This window comes from Canis lupus, chromosome 14 (genome assembly GCF_003254725.2).
Source record: "Canis lupus dingo isolate Sandy chromosome 14, ASM325472v2, whole genome shotgun sequence".
Lineage (NCBI taxonomy): Eukaryota > Metazoa > Chordata > Mammalia > Carnivora > Canidae > Canis > Canis lupus.
The window spans coordinates 32073994-32096428 of NC_064256.1; the positions used below are offsets into that span (position 1 = coordinate 32073994).

The following is a 22435-nucleotide window of genomic DNA, read 5'->3' on the forward strand; positions in this document are numbered from 1 at the left end:
CTTTTCAATGGCATGACAACTAAAGACATTTGTGAACAAATCTGAATGCAGAGTCCTTCAGGACTTTACACCAATATTTCATCTGCACACCTGATTGTTTCTGCACATCTGACTCAACTGCAATCTATTTAGCAACTAGCTTGAGTAAAATTTCAAAACCAATGACTTAGTTTTTATAGAAACTACCTTGCCATTCACGTACTTCTTCCAACTATGTAGGAATAAATTAAATGATGATTATAATAAAAAGTATAACTGGTATACATGGGTTCAGAAACAAATACAACTTTTTTTATCATGCTTGGTCAACTTTCTCCTCTAAATCACACATGTTCAACTCACCCTATGGACCAAGTGCATCAGATTTTCTGGGGGCAGGACCCAGAAACCTAAAGCTTAAAAGATGGGAACAGAAGTGGACAGAAGTACTACAAAGTAGTTTCTTCACCTAGCTTTAATGCCAGGTGCATGAGTCTGTATGAGTGTGTCTTCCACAGGGAATGGAGAATACTGGCTAACTGAAGTAATTAAGAGAACTGCTACTACAGTAGTGAATCGGAACCATGGCAAAAGTAGCTTAAAATTTTGTTGACGATAACCACACACAAAAGTAGAGGTAAATTAAGCAATATGTTGTAATTTTAAAGGATTAAGAGACCACACTTAAAACAAGTCTTAATGAATATAAATCAAACAAGAGAAAAAAAGGATATAGGAATGAATAAAAGAAGAGTGAGCATGGGGATCCCTGGGTGGCGCAGCGGTTTGGCGCCTGCCTTTGGCCCAGGGCGCGATCCTGGAGACCCGGGGTCGAATCCCACGTCAGGCTTGCTGCATGGAGCCTGCTTCTCCCTCTGCCTATGTCTCTGCCTCTCTCTCTCTCTCTCTCTCTCTGGGTGACTATCATAAATAAATAAAAATTAAAAAAAAAAAGAAGAGTGAGCATGGTATATGCAAGGATCACCATGTAGTAGACTTACCTGACTAAAGACATGGGTAGCTGTTTAGCAGTAAACGTAATCTTCCCATTCTTGGCAGAATACTTTTCCTACAAAAGGTCTTTTATATCAAAATGATAACAGTAAAAACTGACTTCTCATAGAAACAATCCTATAATAAATGTTATGTTCCTGACATCACGCTATTTTTTCTCAGAAATGACTAAGACCGTATTTGAAAACAGTAAGAATGGCACTGTACACTGTATAGTGCAGATATGTAGACATATACGCACACGTACATATTTAAAGACGTTTTAAAGATATATTAATCAATAAAGGAAATAACCAATCACATAAATTTATAATAATATGTATTAATTTCCTAGGAGTTCATTTTCTATATAAAAATTAGGTATTTTTAAAAATCTCTACTGTAGTAAAATTCCTAGTTTTTCTGGATATATTTTAATAAGCAAGCAATTTTGAGAATTTTTTATTTTTTTTGTCTGCTAAAGAATCCCTTCTTCCTTTAGCCATTGTATCAGGCACTAACCTTCCCCCTAACAATTCATTATTAGAAAGGATATACTCTAAAATACATAAACCTTGTTTCCATTCTTCAGGAGACTTTGAGGGAACACTTAGTTACAGTATCATGTTTCAGCCTGAAATTTAATTCAAGCATATTTTTAGGCACAGGAATGTTGTGAGGGAAAAAAATAAGACTGTAAAGTAAGTAATAGATTTAACTTTTTTTCCACAACATTCCTGAAGTTACATGAAATTTTCTATTGCTCTCTATCATAATCCTCAAATACATATGGAAAATTCCTCTTTTATAAGAGCTAAATTAGCAACCACATAAGGAAATAAGCCTCACTCCCTGGTGATTAAAAACCTGTCTGCTCCCTTCACTGGCTGCACCTCTTCCCAGTTGGGGGAGAAAATAAAAGTGGAAGAGCCAATTACGCACCTCTCTTTTCTAGTTCCACATTCAGTGACTTCCTGGTGACAGCTTAAAATCAACCATGGTGGAAATATTTACACTTCAGAAAACTTACAGTAGACTTCTAAAACTACAAATTTATTGTTTTCTGCATTCTGTAAGGATAGCATCATCTGGATAATCAAATAAAAATTTTTAAATTTTCACTAATATATGATTTAACCATCAAGAAAAGATTAGTCTACTAAATGTCTCCTATGTCTGAAGTCAAGCACAGAAATATAACAAATGTTATATTTATTTCTGACCATATAGAAATATAATACAAGGTATAAAAGCTTTATTATCATCCTATTCTAAAACCTACTAGTAAAACAATAGACTAGAGAAGTACTTTAATTCCTAAGTAAATTAAATCTAATTAGCAACATCAGACACTATAAAAAACAACTCCCCAAATGGTATTCAAAATGTAAGGTGTGACAGAATATGTGAGTGCGTGTTTTGAGGACAAGCTATGACTAGAAAAATAAAATAAAATAAAATTTAAAAAAAACAAGGTTAGTACCAACCTCACCAGGGAGTCCTAGTATTTTAGAATTTCAAGGGATCTGAAATAATTACAAGTCCCTATCACCGCAGAGTCAGACTTTACTCATTCTAGATTACATAGCTAGTGACATCAAGGTTTTGCTTAAAAAAATAAATCAAGGTTCTTAATTTTCAATCCAGTGTTTTCTTTACTGTACCTTAACGAGAACACAAAATCTCCTGACTCTTAAAGTTATAAACAAATTGGAAAAATGGAGAAAAATTTTAGGTTGCAGTTTTATATAACAATATTAAAGGAAATGGTATTTAGTGAACTATAACACTACATAAGAAGTCCAGTTCTACATCCTGTGCTCCAATACCTCAGAAGTTAAAGATCCAGATGTTCTAAAGGATGTGGATCTCAGAATACATGAACAACTAAGAGAAATACACATAAAGCACACTCACCTAGTTTAGAGGTTGAGTGTAAAGAACAGATTGCTGGAAGCCTTAATCAATCTACAGGAAAGGAAAAAAAATAAACAACCTAGGGCTAAGTGTGCATCCTCTTACGTATAGTGTTAAGAATTAAAAAATTCAAGTAATGGGATCCCTGGGTGGCGCAGCGGTTTGGCGCCTGCCTTTGGCCCAGGGCGCGATCCTGGAGACCCGGGATCGAATCCCACGTCGGGCTCCCGGTGCATGGAGCCTGCTTCTCCCTCTGCCTGTGTCTCTGCCTCTCTCTCTCTCTGTGACTATCATAAATAAATAAAAATTTAAAAAAAATTTATAAAAAAAAAAAAATTCAAGTAATGCTTAACTATTTTAATAAACAAAACTGCTAGTAAAATGTACCTGACAAATGAAAACATTCCTAGACCCAACATTAAAATGTATTAAAATTCTGTGGGGAAAAAATATGCAAAAGTCATAAATGGGAATTCAATCAACAAGAATTTATTGACTATTCACTATTTCATCACATACAAAAAAACCTATATATTAAGCATTAGTTTCCAGATCACTGTCCAAAGAAATAAAGGGATAGTGGCTGCCTATACAAAACACATCATCTACAGTTGAAAAAGATGATTCTTACGCGTTCATAAGCAAAAAAAAATAAAAAATAAAAAAAAAAATAAAACAGAGCAACAAGAGAATTAATTTAGTTTAAAAAACGCCATCCTCGGTATCTTTATTGCTCACTACCAAATGTTTCTGTCTCTGGCTATAAAAGTAATACATTCTCATTTTGTAAAGTGTAACTTCCTTCTTTTGTTTTCAGCATCAGTTATAATCAGCCATGAATCCACAATCCAAAGATCAGTTAATATTTTAGCATATTTCCCATTAGTCTCTTTGCTTTGCATACATATTTACAGGTTTTTACTACATAGCTAAAATCATACACTATTTTGCATGATTTTTATTCTAATATATTTCCTATCTGTTTAACAATACTTCCTAAACTTAATGACTACAATACTATTTCAGGGATCAGAAAACTTGTTCTCTAATGAGCCAAAGAGCAACTATTTTAGGCTTTGCAACCACACTATCTGGGTCACAATTAGTCTACTCTGCCATTGTGGTACAAAAGCAGCCATGGACAAAAATACAAACAAATCAGTGTGACTGTCCAATAAAATTCTATTTACAAAACCTGACTATAGTACCCTCCATTTAATAATAAAATTACAAATAACCTAATTTAAAAATGGGGAAAAGATCTGAATAGACATTGTCTAAAGAAGCTATATAAATGACTCAAGCATATGAAAAGATGCTCAATATCATTACCTATCGGGGAAATGCAAATCAAAACCATAAGGAAATGCCAATTTACACCCACTAGGATGGCAGTAACTCAAAAGACAGATTCAAAAAATCATGGGGCACCTGGCTGGCTAAGTCAGAAGAACATGTGACTCTTGATCTCAAGGTCGTGAGTTCAAGCCCCATGTGGGGTACAGAGATTACTTAAATAAATAAAACTTGAAGAAAAAAAGATAAAAGCAAGTATAAGTAAGGATGTGGAGAAAATGGAAGCATCGTAATATAGTGTTGGTGAGAATATCCAGCTACTTTGAAAATCAATTTGCAGAGGATCCCTGGGTGGCTCAGCGGTTTAGCGCCTGCCTTTGGCCCAGGGTGTGATCCTGGAGTCCCGGGATCGAGTCCCATGTCGGGCTCCTGGCATGGAGCCTGCTTCTCCCTCCTCCTGAGTCTCTGCCTCTCTCTCTCTCGCTCTCTCTCTCTATGTCTATCATAAATAAATAAATAAATCTTTAAAAAAAAAAAGAAAGAAAATCAATTTGCAGTTCTTCAAAAATTAAAGAGTGATAAGACATAGAAATTCTATTCCTATATTTCCAAAAGAAATGAAAACATTTTGCCATTTACAAGGAAAACTTGTAAAGTGACAAGAGTGTACAACTTTACTGTTGCAAATGTCCATTATTTGAATTGTGTCTGCCTTTTGGACAAGTCTAGAAACAGATGATCTATTACTTCTATAGCAAAAAGTTGTAAGAAAAATGGTTAAACTTTCAGAACATATCCCCCATCGTTGCAAAAAGAGTGCTATCATTAGTATTACAACCACTGCATGTACTAGGAACCTACACAACCATACTTCCTCCTCCTACGGGAAAACCCTTTAGGAAGAACACAGTGCATCTACTAGGAACCTACATAACCATACTTCCTCCTCCTACAGGAAAACCCATTATATCTCCTTCCTGCTAACCTTGGGGCTAAGGAGAACAGAGATGTAGGAACACAGTTGCCACATTTCACACCTATGATCAAGGTTCCTTGATCACTTGTATTTCCTTGTGGCTTCTACCACACTAATCTTATCCCCGTTCTCAGAACTTTGCTCTTTTCTACTATATCCTTCATCCCTTTCTCTATCCCACATATCCATTCTTGAAGATCAGCTTTAACCTCAATCCACATGAGGTCTTCCTCGGTTATTCTGGTCCATTTTACCTCTATATAAAAACTGCTCTCAGTACCACACAAATGACTACTTTATTTCTCTCCATTTTAAGTGTTTTAATTTTGTCTCCACCTGCTCCTTCCCTCGAAACAAAACAAATTAAGACAAAGAATCTGTGTATATATCCTAGGAAGGTAATAAATAACCAAAATAGTAACAACCAAGTTAACATTCACTGAACATTTCCTGTGATGTTCTATATGCACTACTCCTTTATATAAACAGTACAACAACCCCATGGGATACTTAACCCATTTTACTGATGCAGAGATTGAGACATAGAAAGTCAAGTAACTTGCTCAAGTATAATCACTGGTATAATCATTGGCTGACAAATACTTCAGGAAATGCTTCTTGGACATCATCTCATTTGCCCCTCACAATTGTTAAGTTTGTTACAAGTATTAATATTATTATTTTACACATATATTAAGAAATTTTAAGTATGTTATAACTCAATGGTACAGATAGAATTATAATATATATTTCCCAGGACTCAGTCCTATATCATAATATTGTATTTGAAGGAGAAATAAAAATACAAAGGTGATCTCAGATTCAACGCCTAACGTTGCAGCCTAGTTCACACCCAGGTTCTATGACAGAGAAATCAAGAGTGTTCTATGAAGGTTTCCATCCCTAAACTGCTACTAGAGTAGCAGGTTCTGGGATCCTGGGTAGCTCAGGGATCAAGTCCCACACCGGGCTCCCTGAGGGGAGCCTGCTTCTCCCTCTGCCTATGTCTCTTGTCTCTCTCTTGTGTCTCTCATGAATAAATAAATAAAATCTTTGAAAAAAAATAGAGTAACAGGTACTAAAAATGTTAACACAAAGTGTTATCATTACAAAGTACTCTCTCACTCGTGATGTCATTTAACCCTAATAACCTGACAAGAAGATATGGGTTATCACCAGACTCTAAGAATTTATGTGTCTTGCACATTCAAAACTATACAGCCTAATAATAGCCCTAAAACTCAAAACTCAGGACTTCAGACTCTAAGTCTATCTTTTCTTCCTGTTATAACTCAAAATTAACATTTCATTTCATGCTGATACTCTGCTCAGCGTAATGAATAAATATGAACACTAGAGCTGAGTGGTTCTAAATCTTTTCTGGATTGATAGGCCCTTTTTAAAATGAAATCTGTAACAATTCTATATATACTTTTAGGACTTCATGGGCCCCTATACAAGACTGTGACTTGAAGGACAAAGGCAATAATAACTTAGCGCACTTGTTGTATGTTCGAGCATACGCAACAGTCAGCACTGAACAACTGAAGTAGTACTCAAATTGTAAAAAGACCTAATTTTCTCGATACTAGCAAAGAAAACAGTCATGGAGACTCTGTAAGATGTACCTTTTAGTCGCAATAGAAAAAACCAACACAGAACAAAAATAAAGTCATTCAGAGAGATAGCACAATCGTTGAGCCTTACTGAATGCGAGGGGCTTCACTTCATGTCATTTTTAGCCTGAAAACAGCCTCAAAAGTAACTTTGTTATTGTGAGCCTTTTATGAATGAGTAAACTAAGGCTCAAAAGAGGCTGATTAATTTGTCCAAAAACTTAAGGCCCATGAGAAAGCAAAGATATAAATTCAGAACAGTCTAGGATGGAAGAAACCTGACTCTCTTCCTGCAATCACTTAAATATTCAGCTTTATAGTGTACAATGTTACAAAGGGGGGCGGAGAACAGAACAATTACATGAAGTGTAAAGAGAAGGTGGTTTGGGGGATCAAAAACAGGGAGAGCATTGCAATGAAAGGTAAAAAAAAAAAAAAGGTAGGAAAATTAAGATGAAAAATCTAGACCATAATATATCTGGTAGGGAATGGAAGAAAGAATACTAGACTGTTAAGAACAGTCTGATTCTAATTCTGACTCTGTCCCAATTCACTGGATAGCCTTGGACTAACCATTTAATACCTCTGGACTTTTTCTGTTGTGAAATTATAAATGCTGGAGAGCATTAAAAACTTATTTCTAAATTCCTTCACAATTTCAAAACATTTTCATAATTATTCTCATACATCAGGGATCTTGTTTTACACACTGTAGTATCTGCAGCACCTGGTTGGTAAAAAGGAGGCATAAAATATTAGCTGAATGGATAGATGAATTTGATGCCAACAATAACCCTGTGAGGAACAGGGCAAGTATTATTATGCTCAATTGACATGTGAGAAAAACCAAGATTCAAAATGTTTAAAATATATGCCCATGGTTTCATAGCTAACTAGTAGAGCAGGATGCAAACTGAAGTCTCCTAATTACTAGTTCAAAGTTCTTTCCAGGACTAAGATTTGTTGTATTTCAATATATATATTTAGGCAGCCAGACACATCAATAATGAACACCTATTCCCATCTTTCTTTTTTTTTTTTTATTCCCATCTTTCAAAAGGAAAAAAAGTCATTAGGATGATGTTATTATAGAAAGTAGTCAATGACTGAATGGAAGAGTTATCTGAAAGAATGAATACCTAATACTCAATAATGTTATATATATGAAATAAAGGAGATAAAATCCTAGTTCTGAACTTTGATTACACTTTATTTTCTGTGTTCCATAGAAAATTACAAGTGACACTCGTAATTAAGGCTGGCTACTCTGCAAACATCTCTGTTAATACTAAGGGAGAAGGAGCTCAAATCTATCTCTATAAGTTAGGTTATAGGTTATTATTCAAATCATAAACATTAGTGCAGGTCTCCCCAATGACCTGAGGTTGAGGAACTAACCTCCTAAAGTTTAGGATTAACTGAGTTACGGATGAAAAGTCCTGACAGGTAGCATGAGCTAGAAATATCTATGTGCACAGAGATGAAAATACATTAAAAGCCTCAGGGCAAAGCTCTATTGTCCAAGACTCTCAGAAGTACAAGACTGTATTTCAAGAACCTAAGTGGGGGGATCCCTGGGTGGCGCAGTGGTTTGGCGCCTGCCTTTGGCCCAGGGCGCGATCCTGGAGACCCGGGATCGAATCCCACATCAGGCTCCTGGTGCATGGAGCCTGCTTCTCCCTCTGCCTATGTCTCTGCCTCTCTCTCTTTCTCTCTCTGTAACTATCATAAATAAATAAAAATTAAAAAAAAAAAAAAAAAAAGAACCTAAGTGGGAAAAAATGCGGTTGGTTGAAAAACAACACCTTCAGATTTGAAAGCATACTCATGGCCAGGGCACACAGCTTCCTGTCTCGAGGCTGTAGACGAGCAAGGAAATCTTTTAATCAAAAAAAAAAAAAAAAAAGGAAGAAGAAGAAGAAATTTCAAATTTCTTTCTAAATATAAAATCCTTTCTCTCAAAAATAAGTCATTTCTGTATATGAAATGGCCACCCAAGAAAATCAAGTAGTTTAAATATAATGAATGCTATGGACCAAAATATTTTCTTATAGAGGAGGTAGTATATAAGTGGGTTTTTTAAAGTAGGAATTTTAGTATATTTCACAAAAATTTCTTAGAGCAAATTCATCAAAATACACTTCCTTCTAAAAATAAATAAACTGAAAAGTCTCCAATGATTTATGTTCCTTTGGTTTCCTCTCCCCCTGAGAGGACTTCTATAAGAAGATATGTGTCAAAAGTAAAAGAATAGTTTTACTAAAACTATTTTCATGGCATTCTAATAAAACAGTATCTGAGTAAGAGGTGAAAAAAGTATTCTCAGTAAGTGGGCTGAAAGTCACATGATTGGACCCTGAGGAAGAAACTGACATTCAGACTGAGAGAACAGAGTTTAACCAAGATAAACATTTTGTAAATGTAAAGGTTAAATTTAAAGAAGTACAGGTTTTTAGAGCTCTAGTTCTTTAATCTGAGTTATCTCACAATAATCCACTGTTCTACTTACCTTTAAATAACTAATTTTCCTCTTCCATTTAAAAGTCATTTTCCTTACTGGTATAAACAACGTATTTAAATTTTTCTGCATCAGTGACCTTACCTAGTAGCAAACTGAATGAGTGCATTTTGAAGAGTCTGCCTAATTTCAAGAAGAAAAGATTCATCATCACTTAGTGTGTAATACCAATACTGGACATAGTCCCTCAAGGAAAACTGGATAACCTAAAACAAAATATTGGGGAAAAAATACAACTTCTTAGGATCTATAAAGTATCAGCGGCAAATGAAAACCTGAAAGGATTATTTACCAATTTATATTTACTCTCCACATACTAAATTATGATTTAAAAAACTGCCTTTATTACGAAAATATCAATATGCTAAAAAACCATTTCAAAAAATTTTTAAATTATTTTGGTGTCCCAATTCATCCACTTCCCAAATTTTTTAAAAATTAAAGAGTTATCTTTGGTCAACTCCCACCCCAATTCAGGTTAAAGACAGAGGTTGCAAAAAAATAAATTTTCAGTGCTATATTATAATGAAGAGTTTTAATTAGCTTGATGGAATGAGGTTCAAAATAATGCCAATTGACCTTAATTCTCAAAAAGAAACCATTTTTCCAAGATCATACCATCAGATTTCTTGTAGTCAAATTACAAAAAAAAAGAACAGTTCACTTAATTCTAATACCTTTGATACTGCCAACAATAGTAAATCAGTCAATAAACAGTAAGTGATACAACTTAATGGATATTATTTTTGAAAATCTGATAAACTAAATATGGGTTTATCTATAAAAGAAGTGTTAGAATTTTAAAGAACACATTATAATAATCACATAATCAAATAAACATCAATAAAAATATCAAGGAAAAAGAATTACTTTAATTCTAATTTTTAATATTTTTAATCAAATCAGGTATATTCTTTTTTTAAAAAAATGTCTTATTCGCCAAAACACTAAGCTTGTTCATCAGCTAAAGAGCATTTAACTTTAAAATAATTAGAAACATTGCAAATATGTCAGCAAAAACATTTTTACTAAATGCGAATTCAAACAAAAGGCTTTAATATTACCTCTTCATTATAAATGATTTCATAAATAAGGCAGCATCTTTAAGTACAGAATCCAAGAACAGCATTATAATGAATTTCAAGCATACCACATAAATAGTAAAAATTATTTCCTGGTATTTTCAAAAGAAATACACCTTACAACACAATAAAAGGAATTCAAATACCACATACGAAAACTCACTTGCTGGAGAGGTTCATCAATTATATTGGCACCTGTCAATCTTCTATCAATCTTTATAGTCCTGGCTTCTCGTTTCATTTCTTCTAAGCACTTTAAGGAAATCACAATATTTTATTGCACTGTTTCCTAATTTAAAAATATCTATAGTTTACTTCTAACTTGCTACTCTTCTGTCATCTTTAAGTCCATCAATAACCTTATTTCTCAAGGCTCTGGTACAAACACTATATCTCAAATTAATCCAACTAGACGTCCAGAAAAAAAATCTACTGTTATCCTCAAAAATATTAAAAATCGGCAAATATTATTTAGATTGTGAGAAATTTTGAAGTAGGAAAGGCTTCAAATTTCTACTTTTCCTAAAATTTGCATTCCTCTTAAGATCTAATGCTACAAAAGTTTTAAAACGCATTTTCTAAGCATGATCAGAAAGTCTCTCATAAGTTTATAGTGAGCACTAGTAAGTTATAGGAAAATCTACCAAGCCATATATAGATGACCATACTATCATCACTTCACAGAACAAAACTCTGAGGTTTTACATTCCTTTACTCTATTTACCTTAGGAATCCCAGTTGATGTTGGAGGAAGAAATGAGTGTTCACACTGCTCTAGGTACTTCTCTGAGTTTGTTTTTCCAAACAGGAGAGTCACCACAAAACCCCTGTGGAAGAAAAACTTTAATTATAGATACAAAAACAAAATTTTATTATAACTTAACACACCTATTCATCAAATATATTTTTCAGATTTAATAGTTGATTAATCACTCACCAAAAAATCCGCTTTTCACTTTGGCAAGCAAGGCAAGTAACTGGCAGTTTTGTTATGTTCTAAAGTTTAAAACAACCATAAGCATTTTGTGAATTTATACATGAAAGCCTTTCAAAGTTTTCATATAATACATTTCATAAAGAATTCCAGGCGGGCAGCCCAGGTGGCTCAGCAGTTTAGCGCCGCCTTTAGCCCAGGGCGTGACCTCGGGATCCCAGGATGGAGTCCCGCATCGGGCTCCCTGCATGGAGCCTGCTTCTCCCTCTGCCTGTGTCTCTGCCTCTCTCTGTATCTCTCATGAATAAATAAATAAAATCTTAAAAAAAAAAAAAAAAAGAATCCCAGGCAACAAGTTTAAACTTTAGGAAAATCAGCCCTCACTAAATAAGTAGGCTAGTTAACCAAGGATAAAGACAAATAGGATCTAAATCTAAAGCTAAAGTCACACATTTCTATAGTTCTATTAACTAAGTAACATGAGATAATAATATAACTTGCCACTATAAAAACAGAATAAATAAATAAAAGCTATGGAAGAAAAAAAAGAGAACAGTTTATAATCAGACTGGAATTTTAAAATACATATAAATACATCCTAACGGCTATTTTTAAAACAATTATAGACTTGAGGTAAGATAAAAACTGGTTTAGAACTGCTTTATTTTAACTACTCACTAAATGCTACCAGTATTTCCTATATTTAAAATTTACCGGTTAAATCTAAGCACCACTAAGAAGCTAAGAAATCCATAATAGAAAAACGTAAAATTCTAACTTTATAATAATCTCACAGTAATCTCACAATGATTCAAACGCTGTTGTGACAAGAAGGGAACTATGAAAAATAAAATATGGGTCAGCTTCAACTACTACAAGGAAGATTCTCAAAGTCCTCTGCTTTTTGTGGTGATCTGCTTTTTTAGTTCAAGCACCACAAAAGCTGAAAGATAAGTTGAGAAAACAGAGTCAAAATCAGCCCATGTCATCAATCCTGTTTTAGTTTTTTTAAAAAACCTGGCCTTGGAATTGTCAATAAAGTTCACCTGTCTTGCATCTGATATTCTTACTAATAATCAAGTTGGTCCTATATTTAAGTTCTATCTCATGATAAGAACATTTACAGACACAATTAAATGCTTATATTAACAATGTATTTCTAAAATTATTATCATGAGACAGACTGATAAAACAGTAACATCTGTCTAAGGTATAATGGTAGGAAGTAAGCTAAGGAATGGTCTAATCTTACAAAGAACTTAATAGTTTCAGCTTTAAGGTTTAAATAAAAACAGGTGCTACAAATGACTGCAACACCCAAAATAACATTAAATAACCCATAATACAGTATGAATAGTATCCCAAATAACAAAAAAAAAAAACTCTAAGTGATTTTCCTTCCATATTATCTCTTCCATATTATCTCTATATTAGAAAACATGGAATTAGCTTTGACTATCAGCACAATATATACATTATCAACCCTGTAGATGGTTAACTGCAGAACTTAAAAAAAAAAAGGTGGTTTCCATAGGAAAATGTATTAATTCATCTCAAACTTGCATTTTATGAAAAAAGGTATCTTTAAAGACCTACACAATAAAAAACAACCACTAAAATCAAGAAACGGTTATTCTATGAAATATAATGATCTTACCTGAGTTTAATATTTAAAAGCTTACATTTGCTCTTGAAATCCATAAGTCATTAAACTATACTAAACTACATAAAAGAAAAACAATCATTCTTTGTAATTAGAGGCCAAAAAGGAAAGATTTGACTCAGGTACTGTGGTACTCATTGACCATAACTGAGTAATCTAGAAATGCTTCACTAATCCCCTGAGATAATTTTGGGAGGCTTTGTAGTATTTAAATTGAAGTCTCCTTACTATGGCAGTGAATTTCACCAAGATTAATAATCTGGAACAGAACATCAGATCAGAACATTTATATACACTATGAATTTAGAATTTCAGACCCTACCATGTGACTCTTAATATTATCTAAAGAAGTTTTAGTGCCCCTGGCATACTTGCCAATATCTTATCTAAAAATTTTTACAGAACTTTAGAAGTATCTAAAAACAATTTTGATTACTCCCTGATAAATCTACACTCAAAAAGGGAACAAGAAAGGTTATCATGACTTTGAAATGCATGGACTCATCACCTTTCCCCTCTTCCAAAACTTTATATGGAGCACTTTAGTGTTTGAGAAATGACTCTCCATCCCTCTAACGTCCAAGAGTTCCTAGGGTTTCTGCTGACAAATAAAGCTCAATTTTCTCCCGTTCTGAAATATTGGGAAATCGTCTGAAATCCTGCTTCACTTTTGCCAAGGGTTTATTCAATTTATGAAAGAGAAGAAACCTCTCCTTTTCAGAGAAACATCTCCTTTCCAATCAGTAAAAGCAGTCATGACCCCCTCAGAGAGAGGAGCAACCATACAGCTATGCAACCATTCTGCTCCAATCTTAATTTGTGACAAAAGAGTGTAATTGAGGAAGCCCAGGGGGCTGCAGATTTATAGTCTTCAATCATCTTTTTAGTCAATAATAATATTCAAAATTCCATTTATCTGATTCCTGTGGCTTATTTCTTTATTGTTTCAGTGTTCAGTACTATTTCTAAGAAATTATAATGAAAATATTAAATCTAAAATAAATGTAGTTGCTTGATTTGATTCTCACTTGTTCCACAGTGGGTGCACTTCCTCTAAAATGACCACACATAACTTTCAAACTCTGTCATGAAAGAGGTGGGAGGTGGTAAGAATATTCAGAAGCCATTCCCTGAGAGTCTTATGCAGTCTTTCAGGCCACAGTTTATATTTGCTATTCAATTCAGCAAAGTTCTTTAAACCTGTAAGTTCAAATGATTCCTTCAAATATTGGGGGGGGGGGGGGTCTCAAAAGAGGTTTTAAAAAGAACTCAAAGGTATTCATTTCACAATTACATAAATGTATCTTACACATACATATACATACACACACAGAAGCATATATAAAAATATATCTAGTAACAATAAAATACTTAGTTCAATGAAGCTACCTTGGTTTGAGCATCTAAGTAACAAGCATCTACCTCTCTTTTCTATACTTTTCTTAGGTGTAATTCACATTTGATACCAAGTGCTCTGCATAGGAAACTATACTAAATCACAACTGAAACTTCTCTTGTAAAAGTTTATCAACTCAAAGTAAAGCATAATCAAATAAACAAATGAAGAGAAAATGGCAAAATTAGGTGCTTGAATTTTCTGTAACAAAATGAGAGCACTCACTAAGGAAGTAAGTGACATTATTGTATAAAGTCTAATTAATGAAACAGTATTTTCTATACTATGTGAAACGTGATGAATCATCTCAATTTAACTTATTTTATTAATATTATAATAGGTAAAAAATCTTCAACTTCAAAACGTAGTAACACCAAAAGGAATAAAAAAATCTTTAAAACTTTAAAAATCATACAAAAAAAGTCTGTCTCATCAAAAATGGAAAATTTTTTGAAGATGACTACCCATATTTCTGGTACACCTAACAATCGCCATCACTTTTATTTTATTGGGTATCAATTTTACTTTATTTAACTTTGGTAAAAAATAATTTGCAAAAACAGCATTCACAAATAAATCATACTACCATTTCTCATGCTCATTTTTCTTTTATTGAGGTCTCATGGTCATTTGTTTCAATTTCTAACAAAAATATGACATCTGAACTATAAGATTATCACTGAGAATACTTACCCACCCACAAAGCAGAGGATATAAAAGGCCAAATAAAATATTACAAAGGGTCCAAAGGTTATTAGAGAAAGGACAATGCCAAGGCTTCCCCATCCCCATATGGATAAACTGGTCTGAAATAAAGCAAAGAAAAAAAATTATTTTTAATAAATAAATGAATTAAAAAAGAATCAAAACTTTTACATAGTTTTACATTTCTCCTTTTAAACACATACAGTGGCTGTTTCAGGAATTGTTATATATTTACTTTTGAAAATGTTAACTACATTCTTGGAGATTTATCTCCAAGAAACAATATACAAAATCTATATGGAGAAAGGGATTTAAGTACATCAGAAATGATTCTTTTTAAATCTAATGGCAATGTAAATGCATATCAGGCAATTATTACACAAGTTGTTGAATGATATGCTGAAATGAGAAATACCAAAGAAAAAGTACTTAGAAAATCATTTATATAAAAAGTTAAGTAGACTATAAAGTTGTACCTGTTTAGAATATTCCATTTTAAAACTAAGTTCAAATATAACTATAGCATAAGAAGACATTTATTAAAAATTAAAATTTCAAGGTAAGAAATCCACATCTCATTGGAAATTGTTTCTTTTACTCAAATGGTGCACAGAAATTTGTAAAACTGTAGCTTCCAATTTCAATTACCAAAATATACCATGAGCTCAAAAACATCTCCAAAAATTTTCAGCCCTTAAAAACAAAACAAAATAAAAAAAAACCATTTTGTTTAGAATTATACTGTATTGTATATTTAAAATACTTCTTTTGTTGAAGGCAAACTGGATTTTAGCAATTTAAGTAATTATGAATAAATGAACGTATTCAATTCAACAAATTCCTACATCCATTTGCCTTGTGCTGTGAGGTATACAAAGGAAGTATTTGTCCCATTCCTGCCATCAAGGAGCACAGAGAAGAATGTCTTACAGGAATGAAACAATTAGACACTGAACCAAAAGAAAATAATAGAAAGCATTATAAGATGCTAAAGTGAACAAAATTAATGACCAAACAGCTATGGAATAGACAATAAGTTCTATGGATTATAAGAGAAAGGACAGTTTTATTTATTCACTCATTCACCAGTCATTGACTGCTTTCTATGTGCCATAAGCTCAAGGTGCTAAGGGAAACCACAAGGAATACAACATCCTCATAAGGCTGCATTCTAGTAAGGAGAGAAAGACAAGCATACTCTAGTAAATTTATACACTTACGTTAAGTTTACAATCCAGAAGGGGAAAAAAAACACATGATAAATAAATTTATAGTTGTATTAGATGAGGATAAGTGCATGGAGAAAAATAAAGTAACTACATATGGTTGCTATGTAAGTTATATATATGTGACTATATAAGAAGATCTCAACAAGATAACCTATAAACAGAAATCTTACAAAGGATTTATTTAAGGAGAATTTATAATAATGAATCCTCCTATCCAGAGTAATATTTCTCTACTTATTCATATTCTCTTTTATGTCACTCTGTGGATGTTTTTAAAAATTTCTTCTTTTACATAAGGCTGGTGCAATTCCTATTCATTTGTAATTTTATTTTCCTTTTTCCTCACCCTGGCCATTTTTTTTTTTAAGATTTTATTTATTTATTCATGAAAGACACAAAGAGAGAAAGGCAGAGACATAGGCAGAGGGAGAAGCAGGCTCCAGGCAGGGAGCCCGATGCAGGACTAGATCTGGAGACTGCGGATCATGCCCTGAGCCAGGGGCAGGTGCTCAATCGCTGAGCCACCTAGGCGTCCCTACCCTGACCACTTTTTAACCAGAGAGCAGAATGCCCTGCTAATGAAGTTTCTGCTCTGCCCTCATGATCTCCTCCCTGAATGAGCTGGGGATACTACTTCATCTACAGAAGTGATCTCTGACTTTACACCAGAGCTAAAAAAGTAAGCCAAGGGGATTTAGAATAAAGGACAGAGCAGTCCAGTCCCTCTGATAATACTTCGGCTGAACACCCAGTACCTGGATCCACACTACAGTACCGCCAAATGCCCAACTATGGAAGGAAACCAGATGCTATTTCTCAAGATTCACCCAAAACTTTATCCAGTGACTTCCCTGCAGAGTCCTCTCTCATAATCTCTCAGGAAAGCAGAAACCAGATTATGACCCAGATATTTTATTCAAACTGCTTACTTGAATAAGATCTGACCTAATGGAGATGCTGATCCATTATGTCTGCATTCTTTCATTTCCAACAAGCTAGCACAATTGTTTAGAACTAAAGACAACTATATATTTACAATATTATTCTTTTTTTACAAAGTTAGATCTATTGCTTGCTAGCCAGTATTTCAAAACTAAACAACTTACGTTTGGATATATTAAGAGGTTTTAAAAATGAAACCAAGCAGCTACCTCTGTAGATAAAGGAAAAGAGCATAATAAATGTAATATTTCTTCTTCTGTTTGAATCATACCCTCTCACAATTAAAAAAAATTTTCAAAGAATCAAAATTAGTTAATATGGGGGAAATTATTAAATGCAGCAGTTAATTAACATGGGGAATTGCTCAAATATCTCAAACGCAAGTTTTCAGAATCTACCTCCTCTCATTTGAAAATGGCAGCAAAATGATCAAAACACAAATTCTTATTCAGTCAATAAATATTGTCAATACCCACTACAATATGCCAGATACTAATGATTTAAGAGTGAAAACAGATGTTATTGTATTTAAAAAAACAATCTACAAAAGTAGATCCTTTCTTTGAAATGTTTATATTCCATAGACTAATAAATTGCACATTTTTAATCAATCAAGTCAGGTGATCATTTGCTTTGTAGTTAATCACTTAAAATAGTTAACTTTAAATTTAAAACTGTTCATTGAAACACCAGAATAGTGAATTGTACAACACTAGAAAGTTTTGTATTATTCTCAGCATTCCTATATATATATATATATATATATATTTGTAATTGGCTAATATTTTATATTTGATTAAGAAAAACAACTCATCTTATATCATACAGAAATTGAGTTCTAATTATTTCCTAAGATGATACAAGATGATAAAATTTAGGATCACTGTGGACCATATCAGAAACTCTCTACAAATTCAAGCAGGTATTAATTACCTCAAGAGTGGACCTAACATTGAAGCCAAAAAATAGAAATATATCCCTATTACAGTTATTTACATCAAAATAATACTTTATTATCATTTTTCTTCTCTAAATACAATAATCGACACTAAAATACCCTTGCTATATGATTCTCTAGAATCCCTAACTCAACAACTGGGCATTGAAAGAAATCTTCAGGATCATCTATTCTAGTACTTCTTAAACTCCAAGGATCTTAAATGCAGGCTCTTAAAATGCAGATGCTGATCTATTATGTCTGTGATTCTTTCACTTCCAACAAGCTATCAGAACTGTTTAGAACTAAAGACAACTATATATTCACAATTCCACTTAAATTAATCTCTAAGTCCACAAAACCTTATTCACAACTCCAAAACCTAAAAAACTTTGAGAACCACAACTGTACCAAACATTCTACATACTCTATCTCAGTTATTTCTCAGAACAACTTACAAAGTAATCAGGAAGTCAGTACAGCACAGGGACCAAACAGTATGGACCCTGGAGTTAGACTGAGTGCAAATCCCAACTTCACTATTTATTAGTTGGGTAATCACTCATGCCTTAATTTCCTCACCTATATCATGTATCTGTTGTAGGGAGTAAATGAGTCCAGTATCTAGTGTTCACTTTTACCTTAATCACTATCCTAGTCTAGCAACAGAGAAACAAAGCGAGAAGCTTTTAAAAAACTGCCAAAGGTCATGCAAACTAATAAGTAAGAGTGAGATTTGATCTTAGGCAAATCCCAACTCCTTATTAAACCTTATAATTTGTCACTAACAACTGCCTGAAGTTAAATCACAGTAAGAAAAAAATACTAAAATCATAAATGAGTGCTTTCTTTATCCAAATGTTATTTATCTAAATGTTATTCAGTTTAATGTCCAAATGTTATCCAAATGTTATTCAGTTTAATATCTCCAAAGAAATCAGTCAGAAAATGACTTGTAATGAATGTAATAAATCCCTAGTCTGAATATGAAGTATATAATTTTTATTACTAGACAGTCAAGTTAACTATGTATACCCTATATAAATAATGGAAAGAATTTTAGTTTTAAAGGGTGTCAATTTATTAGTGTCCTAACACCTATATGTATAATTTGGCCTTTACCAGAGGGACACACAGACATAAAAAATGATCCCTGCTGTCAGGATGCTTAAGAACCAAGAAAAGACAATGCAGAGGATCATATCTGCCTCCTGACGATAGAAAGCAAGTGGAAATAATTTATCCTGTAATATTTTATGCCTATCAAGTCCTACTGACATTTATCTTACATGATCCTCACCACATACTTTTAGGATAGGGAAGATAGCATAATACAGTACTAAAAAAGTTAGAAATTATAGGTTCTAGTCTGCCACTAACATTCTGTGTAACTTCTGCAAAATCACTCTCTTTGATCCAGAATTCCCATTAGCACAATGAGCAGGCTCTCAAGTCAAGTCTAGCTGTAGCAGAATGGTTAAGTAACTTTCCTCATAATGACACAGCTATTTCGATGCAAAGCTAGACTTAGAGTCTCCCGGCTGAAGGTGGAGAATGGAGCTGAGTAGAAACAGCTATTTCAGATCACATAAAAAAAAAAAAAGAATGTCAGAGCTCCCAGAAAATGAATGTTGGACTCTGGAGTCTCATTAGAATGGGTCAACCATACTCAGAATTATAATAACCTGCCGTATGTGAACACAACATGTGGCACAGCATAGCCAGACAGGGCTGAGAATCTTAAAACTGGTAATATATCAGTGCCAACTTGGGTCATTGAAATCATGAGTTTAACAACAAAAGTACCCAGCAATTATAGCCTTATTGCAACTATAAATTGTTTTCCTTCCACCCCTTATTCCATTTACAATAAGTTGGAAGTTCTTCTCCAAGTAATTTCAAGAGCATGTACTCCTGACATAGAACCTGTCTCATTCAACATTATGTAATTATTTAATAATTTTAACCAAAGCCTGGTACAAAGAAGCTGCTCACTAAAAATGGAACTATTTAATCTACTAACTAGAGAAATGAAATGGAGGGAACAGAAAAAGAAGGGAGAGGAGAAAAAGGGAAGACAGGGGAAAGGGGAAATGGCAGGAAAAAGAAAAAGTCTAGGAAAAGTAAAAAAGAAAAGGAAAAGGAAACCTAAATTGAAGTGCTCCTCCATCCCCCACCTTCTGGCTTTAGGCAGAGCTATACATTCCTTCCAGTACAACCCACACCCAATTCCCATCTCCAAAAAGAAAAAAACTGGACTTTCTTTGTTCTTCCATGAGACTGATATACAAAAATGCATCCTTTTGGCTGCCTCAACATATGCTGACAGCAACTGACATCATTACTTCCTTTACAGGGAGAAAGCCACAGAACAGCAACCACACAATTATTATCAGTACATTTACTGAGGCAACTGGTTCCAAACCCCTCTTTTCAAAACCCCAAGGATAAGGAAATAAAAATCCTCTTCTACTCACTATTTAAGATACCTCGCATATTCCTGAAAAGATAATCAAACACTATTGTGATAGGGTGTTTTCAATTTAGCTGTTGAGCCAGAAAAGATAGAGGGTCTGCAGAAAGGGCAGACACCCCAATCAATGATCCTGGTCTCCAAGATGGCTAACTGCCCAGCTGGCAAAAGTTAACAGCCACTAGATACCTGGATAATTTCTCCTACCTCTCCCAACTAGGGGGTGTATTTTTACTTCTTTGATATTAGAATCCTCTCCCTTACAACAGAAGTGTATTGTTCAACTGTTATACATTTTCAAGAATGAATTATGTGCAAATATATAGATGACCACCTGAACAAACCTTTCACTTGCTTTTAGAGCAGCAGTTACAAAAGGTCGTAGGGACGCCTGGGTGGCTCAGCGATTGACCATCTATCTGCCTTGGGCTCAGGGCGTGACCCCAGAATCCCAATCAAATCCCACCTCAGGCTCCCTGCATGGAGCCTGCTTCTCCACTCTGCCTATGTCTCTGCCTCTCTGTCTCTTTGAATAAATAAATAAAATCTTTAAAAAAATAAAGTAAGTAAAAATAAATAAAAGATCGTAGACTATCATACAATTAAACACAATTAGGACTCCTGGCATCCAATTACAAATATAAGCTACAATAAATTAGTGTTGTTTTTTTTAAAAAGATTTTATTTATTCATTCATGATAGACGGGGCGGGGGGGGGGGGGGCAGAGACATAAGCAGAGGGAGAAGCAGGCTCCATGCCGGGAGCCCGACACTGGACTCAATCCCAGGACTCCAGGATCACACCCTGGGCCAAAGGCAGGCGCTTAACCGTTGAGCCACCCAGGGATCCCCAAATTAATGCTTTTTAAACTAAATTCTATCAATTACAAAATACCTATACACAGTTTGAAAACAATAGTGAACATTCATAATATGTATTTATTTATTCAGGATAAAAACTAAGCTAGGCTGCAGACAGACCTCCTTCTCATTTCCATAGCCCATACACTGGGAATCACTAAACTGGGGTCTTGAAGTAACTACAGTATTGAAAAAAAAGCAAAAGATTCTATTTACTGAACACTTTCTCTTATACAGGAAAAATCATAAAAGTATCTAAAATGTAGATGAGGCAGTATTGCAAAGAACAGTCTTGATAGACAATAAATACTCAAAGCCTCAAATTGAAAAAGTGCTTTACTACGGTTTCCTGAATTTCTAATAAAAAGTCTAGTAGATACACAAGGCTAAAGTAAATTAACCAAAAGAGCTTTTCAGAGACAGCATATTTCTAGCTATACATATTGTTTTGGAGATAACTCAATAAATAAAAGTAAAGATATCTTTAAATAATAAACCTTCAATCTCCATCAAAACAAAAAGAAAATTATTTTCCTCATGTTTCCAATTGGCAGATGAAAGTCTATCTTTAATTTATGAATGAGACTGATATGTGTATATACATGACACACGTGTATATGTATGTATATATATAATACACAAGAAATATTCCCTTAAAAATAACTGATTAAAGCAAAAACTTTAAAGCTACCAAACAAAAAGACAGTTAAATCTCTAATTATATGCTACTAAAATCCATCAAGATATCAGAACAGAAAAAAACGATCCTCTGTATTTTGCACAATTTGTAATTTTTTTGCATCAGTATATTTACCCTGATTATTTTTTAAAATTCAATTACACACTAGTAAAGTATATATAGCTATCATTCAGCTAAGAAAGGGATAGAGTTATAAATATACACACAATAGCTCATTT

General features: G+C 33.7%; 1 protein-coding gene across 8 annotated transcripts in view; it reads right to left on the reverse strand.

Annotated features, from left to right (window-relative positions):
• The window catches only part of SNX13 (sorting nexin 13), a 186249-nt gene that overhangs the window by 128926 nt on the left and 34888 nt on the right, over positions 1–22435 (reverse strand). For 6 of the 8 annotated variants that reach the window (XM_049093650.1, XM_025464279.3, XM_035698287.2 and 3 more), the window contains 4 exons: positions 15064–15176; positions 11102–11204; positions 10541–10630; positions 9380–9501 (listed from right to left, as the gene is read on the reverse strand). In XM_049093650.1, the coding sequence (XP_048949607.1) occupies positions 9380–9501; positions 10541–10630; positions 11102–11204; positions 15064–15176 (428 nt within the window). Of the gene's footprint in view, positions 1–980; positions 1043–9374; positions 9502–10540; positions 10631–11101; positions 11205–11314; positions 11338–15063; positions 15177–22435 lie in introns of those variants that run through there. The other 2 variants (XM_049093653.1, XM_025464282.3) reach the window with 2 other exon arrangements.